General features: G+C 35.2%; 1 protein-coding gene across 5 annotated transcripts; it reads right to left on the bottom strand.

Moving 5' to 3' along the window:
* Positions 1-3651: 3651 nt before the first annotated feature.
* On the bottom strand, positions 3652-7474 carry LOC7478804 (metal tolerance protein 1). Of its 5 annotated transcripts, none has more exons than XM_024596012.2 (3): positions 7314-7469; positions 6625-6877; positions 3652-5066 (listed from the first exon to the last, which is right to left on the bottom strand). In XM_024596012.2, the coding sequence occupies exon 3, from the start codon at positions 5064-5066 to the stop codon at positions 3885-3887; it is 1182 nt and encodes a 393-aa protein (XP_024451780.2). In that variant the 5' UTR covers positions 6625-6877; positions 7314-7469; the 3' UTR covers positions 3652-3884. The 5 variants fall into 5 exon arrangements, with proteins under 5 accessions (XP_024451780.2, XP_024451784.2, XP_024451779.2 ...); XM_024596016.2 differs by having other exon boundaries at positions 6741-6877; XM_024596011.2 differs by lacking the exon at positions 6625-6877 and having other exon boundaries at positions 7314-7474.
* Between the last annotated feature and the right edge of the window lie 768 nt (positions 7475-8242).

Raw genomic sequence — 8242 nt, 5'->3', positions numbered from 1 at the left:
TATCCCCCCCTACACAAATAACACATTCACTCCCTTTTTTAACCATTATTTTTTATCCTTCCATTTTTTGTTTTTAATAGAAAGGTAAATATAGTATTATCCTATTTCCATTTCTGTTTCTGTTCATAAACATAACACAATGCACATGGGAATCCAACCATACGATTATGATCGTTTTGTTATCGTAGAGGGAGAGCTTACCAGTCTTACATTGCTACATTTATGTTTTTTTAACCATTTCACACTTAATTTGCATTTATTTTCTTTTGTATTACTTGAAGAAACTTTTTTGTATATGTTGAATTAAAACCGTTCTTCTAGTGATATTATAACTAAAATTCTAAAAAAAGAAAAACAAATCATAATTTGATATGGGGTGCTTTCTCAATTATTTTTTACATAATTATTTTTACTGTATTATTTCCTTAATTGTTAAGATTTTCTAGGTTTTGAGAATTTCTATAAGAATCTAGTGAACAATCTAGTAAAATAAGGATAAATTTAATATATAACCATTAAACCGAGCTTAAATTTTGACGGACATTTCTAAAGGACATGTTTTCAATAGGGTTAAAATTTATTTGTCATCAAAGATTTGGAAGGCCTTCAAATAAGACCTAAAAGTTAGTGTTCAGAATTTTCTTTATTTTTGTATTGTATTTAGACCTTTTTTTTCTGTTTCTTTTGAGACTTTTAATTTAATTGATATTTTACTAATTAGAGTGTTTTTCTTGTATTTAAACAGCTTGGTAAGCTATTTTTAAGGATTGAAGATTAATGAAATAAACCTTTCATAATTTTCTCTACAATTAAGGGATATATAACCTTAAGGCTTAAGAACGCTAATTTATTGTTAAATATAGGGCAATTCTTCAATATATTCTTTTGTAAAATATTCTTATTTAAATCTAAATTGATGAAAGCATCTCTTCACATGAGAAACTCAAATCAAATCTAATTTATTATTAAGAGTAATTATCATGAAAAAAATAACGATTTAAACATCACATTGTAATCTTGTAACTACCACTAACTACGAATGTCTGAGAGGATGGTACTGTGTTTGGAGTAAAATTGATTAAATTAGAAGATCTGTGACTCAATCGATATACGCTTAATTAAAACTGAATTGAGGTTTAAAAAAACTGATTGTATATTCTCCCACATCTACTAATTAATAAAGCTTTTACAAGACCTCTCTCTTAAAGGATAAATTCTGTAAATTAACAAAATATAACACCTTTCATTAATTTTTAGTTTTTAAGTTTGAATCAAATCCTTCATCAACCCACCGTAATTACTAATTAATACGAGGAAGATAATTAATATCATCATTTTATTTATTTTTCACAGTTAAATATTTTTAAATATGTTTGAGATGTAATATCATGCACTAGTAAAAAGGAATCAACGTGCCGACTACTCGAAGTCAAGTGATTCTGTTTGGAAATGCGGTAGTTTTTGTTTTGATATTAGCCATTGGCAGCAATAGATTTTTCAAAGATAAGAAATAAAGAAACTATGAAAATAATTGATCTTTAACTCTTCTGCATGGAGATGTTTATGCATGTCTTTTGTTGGGATGTAGTCTTTTGCTTAATTTCATCTTCCATTTTGCTAGAAATTTATAAAAATTAAGTAATGTTATTTTATCTAATAATTTAAATTCTTTAATCAAAATAATTTATTAACATGGTATTATATTTGTAATATTAATTTTATTTTATTTAAATTAAAATCATCATGTAAAAACTAAATTGTTGACTAAAAAAGAAAAATCTTATATCAGATTAATTTATAATAAAAATTAAATTTATAACACCAACTAAATATAAAAATATATAAAAAATAATTTTAACTTCTTACATTGCTCCCTTCCATCCTTGATATGCTAGAAAAATGTCGGGCGTTGAAGTTGCTTTCGTCCTAAATAATTGAATGTCTTTTGGATTAATCCTACTTCGATGGGAAGTTGTGGGCATTTTCTGCATTAATTGTGTCTGAAAGTCAACTTTTTTTCTAGAAAGGGAGCACATACGATGGATGTTTGATTAGAGGTAAAGTTCCCAGAAACTTGCTCTGTAAATCCATTCCATAGTCCCTTTGATATATAATTCTGAGCTCCAAGCTCTAGTTATGAGCTTGTTACTTGACTGATCCAAGAGTAGAAACTCGGTACCATAATGTTCCGGACAGAAACGCAAAATGCTCCGAAGTTCCTCCATCAATGTCCCACTGTAATTTTTGCTTGGAGACTGATGAGGTAAGATCCCTTTGCTTGCCCTTTATTTCAAGCAGGGTGCCAAAATAAAGGGTTTTTTTCCTCTGGCTATATCCAAATGAAGAAGTATTTAGTTTAAGGAATTGAACTATTGATAATTATATATATACCCGAGTTCTAATTCCAGATATTTTCAAGAGAGATAGGAAAATCGGAAACCTGCGTCCCCAGCTTCAGTGTACTATATAGTAGATTACCTGATGATTAGGGCACTCTGTCTCTGAGAATCCTAACAAAAAATGCCTACAATTTATAAAGGGGAGGGGGGGCACCATGCTTCTGACTCTCAGAGATTGAGAATCCTAAGCTAAGACAGCCTTACATTTTAGGGAAAAAAAAACATCTTTAAAATTAACGTTGGGTTCCTAAAGGCCTTCCATGTGATATCATCCCTTTTTTTAAGCGTCAATCATGTCCTGTCCTGTCCTGTCCTATAAGGCATTATTTTTATTTTTATTTTTATTTTTTCTGTTTTTAGTACCTTGATATTTCCTACGACCATCTCGCATGTGGCAGCTTCCCCTTTCTACATCAAGGCAAGCAGTCAAATTATCAAACAGCTCAACATTATTACTAGTTCTAAGCAGCAGATGTGAACTAGTGAGAGCACAGCTTCCATGGAAGACACCGATAGTATATGAAATGCACAACTTCCACTGAAACCTCTTCTTGAAAACCCCAGATTTCACTTGATAATGTCTATGAACCTTATCTTTTTGAACCAAGTCGTGGTTCCTTTTACTCCTATAAAATATATTGTGCAACTTTAGCCACACAACAAGGGTCATTTTCATTCTCAAGAAACTGCAACAATTTGAACTTGTCTTGTAGCTGATTGATTATTTCTAACCCATCCAGAGACCATAAAATAAAATAACAAAATGTTTTCTAGCATTAACCCATCAACATTGACTCTGGTTAAGTTAAACCTATCATCCTTGTTCTCGTCTTACAAGGTCAAGAAACTTCTCTGCAGTAATTCCTGTTTCAACATCTGTTTTAGCATCAAGTACATCACCAGGTCAGTTTACCGAGAGACCTGCCAGCATTTCACCGTAAGAAGGAAGGTCACGAATCTTTTCACTCAACTAGATGACACCAGCGTCCCCACACCCCAGCATCATGTTCCCAGCTGTAATATAACAAACGAGCTGTTACCTGGACAGAAGCTTCATCTCCGCCTCAAATTGGTGCCTGTGACACTTATTATCAGTGGTAGACCCCAACTCTGGGTGAGTTGATGCATGCCTAAAGCGGGAGACAAAGCAATACCCTTTCCAAGCCTGACGGGAACTTCTTCCTATAGAAGAATGCTCTACGCATATGGATTTTTTTGTAGTAATTTGTGTGGAATGGAGCAAAAGAGAAGATTGAAGAAACTATATTTATCAACTCCACAATTGTAAATTCACAATACCAGAATCCAAACAACACTCGCGACAAAATTAAAGATGACAATTTCTATCTGTGCGTAAAAAACAATTGTAAAGGACATGGTGAAAGATATCCTATGAACAGTATATGCGTGCATGTGATGAAAGATCATCACTTTCGGAAACATCAGGCCCCAGATTCAACTAGCTAATTCCTTAATTTGCCTCTGCTAACGTTCTATCTGGATGGTTACATGACTGATACTATACTCACTTCTGATATAGTTTATCAAATTGTCTAGCACCATGTCTGCATTTACTTCAGGCCTGATTTTCACATGACAAGCCAGGAGAATCTTGCCCACGGTAATGGCCCATATATGCAGTTCGTGGATAGCCACCACGTCCTCCATCTCAAACAATCCCTTTTCAATCTTTGTTGCATCTATCTCTCTTGGAGTGCTCTCCATCAAGACGTCAAGTATGTTCCGAAGCATTTTGATTGTTGTACCCAAGACTATAACTGAAAAGAATAGGGTGCAGATCACATCAACTATCTTCCACTCAGGCTTATACCATACAATTGCACCTCCTATCATGACCCCGATACTCTGGATGGAATCCCCAAGTACATGGATATAAGCTCCTTGTACATTTATGTTCCTTTGCTTCTTTTCATGCCTGGCTTCCTTTTTATCCAGCAGCGGCTCAACATGTTCTTCATGAGCATGACGGTGCTCATCTTTCGAGTGCTTATGATGATTGCCCGCATCTTTTGGGTGCTCGTCATGATGACGATGATGAGTAGTAACTGTCATTCCATGGCTGTGGCCAGTCCCATGATTGTGATCATGGTCATGCCCGTGATCATGTCCCAACACAAGTGCCATGACGATATTCACTAGAAGACCGAATGCAGCAACAAGAAACATAAGAAACCCATCTACCTCCCCTGTATCATGGATGAGCCTAACAATGGCTTCATAAACCAAAATCCCTGCAAGCAACCAGATGAGCTGTATGGAAACCAGTGCACCGAGAACCTCAATCCTAACAAATCCATAAGATTGACGGGGTGTGGCTTCCCAGCCAGCTGCCCAAAATGAAAACAAGGAGATAGCAAAGGCTGCAACATCTGAAAGCAAATGTGCAGCATCAGTCAAGATTGCCAGACTATTGGCTTTGATGCCACCAGCTACCTCAGCACTCATGAACACTACACAAAGTGCCACGGCTATCCAGAGCTTACGCATTGAAGTTGAACGTTCTTTGGCATTCTTGAGGTTATTTCCAGTATCTGAAAATACACAGGGTGCTTCCCCACATACGTTACTCGCTCCACTATCCCCTCCATCAAGAATATCCACGCTTGTTTCAACAGGGGGGGCATGCTGAGTATTTTGTTCTTCCATCTGAAAGTTCACGGTTACACCATGAATACCATGTGAAATCTAACAGAACATGCCTGCATATATAGTGCACAATGTGTTCTGTAATGATACACGGAAGAGTAAATGCATTGTCTTACAACATCAAAGAGAATTTGGCAACGGATACACCATCAAAGTAGCTTATGATGAACCAACATGCAAAAAGAGAAAAAAATGAAAGAACTGAAAAGATGAATAGCTGATAATGGTATTTTACACCAAACTCAGGCACTATAGGGAGAAATTCCAGGTTCCTCAATATTCAACGAGTTTAAGAGCCAAAACCCACGAAGATTATTTGATTGCATGAACTTGTTGAAAGTAATAATGTAATTCTGAACTAGGAACGTTCCTCCTCCTCGTGCCCTTTCAAAGACAGCAGCCTTAATAGAACTAGACCCCAAACTCTTAATGACAATTCATGCTTAAACATGAATTTGATAGATTGCAAATATGAATAAATTTGATTGTAATGACAGTGCTTAGAAATTACACCAATAACTCCCCAGCAGAAACAAAACCACAAACATATTGATTCCGAGCAGTGTCACTCACATGGTCAGCCCCCAAACAGTAGAGATTAAGGCTGTCATTAGCCCTTAACTACAATTCAGAATTTCAAAAGGATTTAGAAAATGAAGTTCATAACGTGATGATCACTAGCTAAACACGCCAGCAGAAGAGCATTCCCTGCCAGTAATATAAGCCGTTTGATACAAAAGACTAATCCAAATCAATGGATCACTGATCACATAACACACAACACCTTGCTCAGTGACAATTAAAAACATAAACAAAGTTTCAAAGTTTTAACCCTCACGCAGAATCCATGAAAGAAGGAAATCACGCACTACCAATTAAGTTCACAAGACAAGCACCTATTGTATAGACAGCATATTAGCATTTGCACATATAGGGAACGAGAACTGAGTCAAGCCAAAGAGTGGAACAATAGAAGTGGCTGAATGGCAGTCCACCAAGTAAGCCTTCGTCTTCTTCTCTCTCTCTCTCTCTCTATTTAAGTAAAAAGAAATCATTTAACACAATCAAACAGATGCAGCTTTTCAACGACATTCGAATTTGTGGCAACAATTATGCATCAAAGGAATCCAGTAACTGAATTCCATTTCAAACATGGATCATCCCCACTTGTAAAAAGATCTAATAAAGGAAAAATCCATAATCACAGCGATATCCTTTGCACGAACTTTCTCCCTTTATGTCAGTGGCTTCATTACACATACGTACCAGATGCAAAGAGATTCAGTCATAGAAATGTTTCAGAAGAAGGAATCAAAAAAGAAAAGATTATTTCCCATGACCCTATTGACAGTGTAACGGCAACCCATCAGTAGTAAAGCAACAACTAGTACCAAGCATTGGACCATGTGGATTGATCTACACATCTAAAACTCATGAGGAATGACATGCCGCAGCTTTAACATCTCTAATTGGAAGATGGGGGGAAAGAAGAAAAACAGAGAGTAAAGCATGGACATACAAGGATCAAAGCCATAAAGGAGATAAGCCAATAGATTACCTTTCAAGGCACTCGAAATTTTTAAGTTACAGGATGCAATCAATGCAAACAAGTGGCGGGAGCTTAATTTTTGGTAAGAAATAATATTTTCTCATCAAACACACTAAAAGCATCACCTAAAAGCCAGAAAATAGACTGTTACTTCAAGATCATAGAAGTGGCAAATAGAAATCAAACACCCTTTAATAGATATCAATCTCCTGGAAGTCTTTGATTGAATTAGGTAAAGAATCTTAGCACAATCAGCACCATCCTGAATCAAAACCAAACAAAAAGCAGCATATCGTTATTGGTGCTGAAAGCTAACCTGCTGCAAATGATCAGAAGACAAAAACCAACAAGATAATAATAACGTCCATTAATACGTATTAGATAAACAAACAAGCAAAACACAAGACTCGCCGAGCTTAATTATTATATACACTTAAACCCAAAAGTCAGAAGATTACGCGCGCACAATATATATATATATATGAAGAATAATTGGATAAGTTAGAAACCTTGAACCTAGAATAAATAAAGGTGTTAGCTTGAGTTGTTCTTTTCAATCTTTGTTATTGCTTGTGGCATCAATTTGACTTCCGTAAATCATTTTCTCTACATCAATCACCCTCGCTTAAACAATTCAATTTCAAACCCTAAGGATAATCGTTGCAACTGGGATGATGCAATAAATAAAGGGCACTCACTGTCTTCCAGTTTACACGCCCATGTGGATGGATCTGGTATGGTGGATGCTCCGTAGCATGTCCCCGGAAATTGAGAGTAGGTGCAAATTCTCCTAATTTATGACTCACCATATAATCTGTTATATAAATAGGTAAATGCTCCTTCCTATTATTGAAAGCAATAGTATAGCCGATCATAAATCATTATGAGTATAATAGTAGATGCCCGGGACCTCAAGCTGTATTACAATTTACAGATGACAGTGATGCTAATTTTAACCAATGTTCTTTCGGGATTTGTTTTTCAAAAATCTCATGCTTGCATTAAAAGTAAGTGAGTTTTACTACTGGGTCTTACAAATTAAATGTTGGAAGCTTTTTACAAGATGAATTCGGGGGGGAAAAAAAACTTACAATTCATATATGATTTACAAACACTAAGATCTTATATAGTAAGTGGGTATCCTCCCAACATTTAAATGTTTTTGGAGATCTTGATAAGAATAGTTTCTTACAGATAAATTGTTAACGAACCACTGAAAATCTAATTGAAAAAAGATTTAATTTCAATACAAAAACTAATTGGAAGATACCTCTGTCTTAAACATTTTTTTTTCCTCTAGATTAATGCTTAATCTAACCTCTTTTGGAGGTAAGTCTTAATCCATGAATTATGTGAACAAAGTTAAAATTGATTACCAAACATATCATCAATTACTACAACTTGTTAGTGATGTTTTGATCTGTCCGTGAGGGGGACAAAATTGCATTTCAATTCCAATCAATCATTCCACGTGTTATTTCCACTTGGCAATGGTTGTCAATCAATTTGCCCGAATTACCTGTATATGCAATCAAAATCAGAGGGTTTTTTTTTTTTTTTTTTTTTTTGAGACCGTGGAGGCTGCCTGATTGGTGGAAATGATCCCAGTACAATTAGCTTCATATCA

Source organism: Populus trichocarpa, chromosome 2 (assembly GCF_000002775.5).
Source record: "Populus trichocarpa isolate Nisqually-1 chromosome 2, P.trichocarpa_v4.1, whole genome shotgun sequence".
Lineage (NCBI taxonomy): Eukaryota > Viridiplantae > Streptophyta > Magnoliopsida > Malpighiales > Salicaceae > Populus > Populus trichocarpa.
The sequence above is the reverse complement of the archived record's forward strand: the minus strand, read 5'-3'. Positions and strand labels throughout refer to the sequence as shown.

What these genes read in the sequence shown, in the direction of transcription:
- LOC7478804 (XM_024596011.2), bottom strand. Translation starts at nt 7,424, where the DNA reads ATGGTGAGTCATAAATTAGGAGAATTTGCACCTACTCTCAATTTCCGG. An exon ending in GGCGTGTAAACTGGAAGACA is followed by an intron (nt 5,067 to 7,313) that starts GTGAGTGCCCTT and finishes GTGAACTTTCAG; the next exon opens with ATGGAAGAACAAAATACTCA.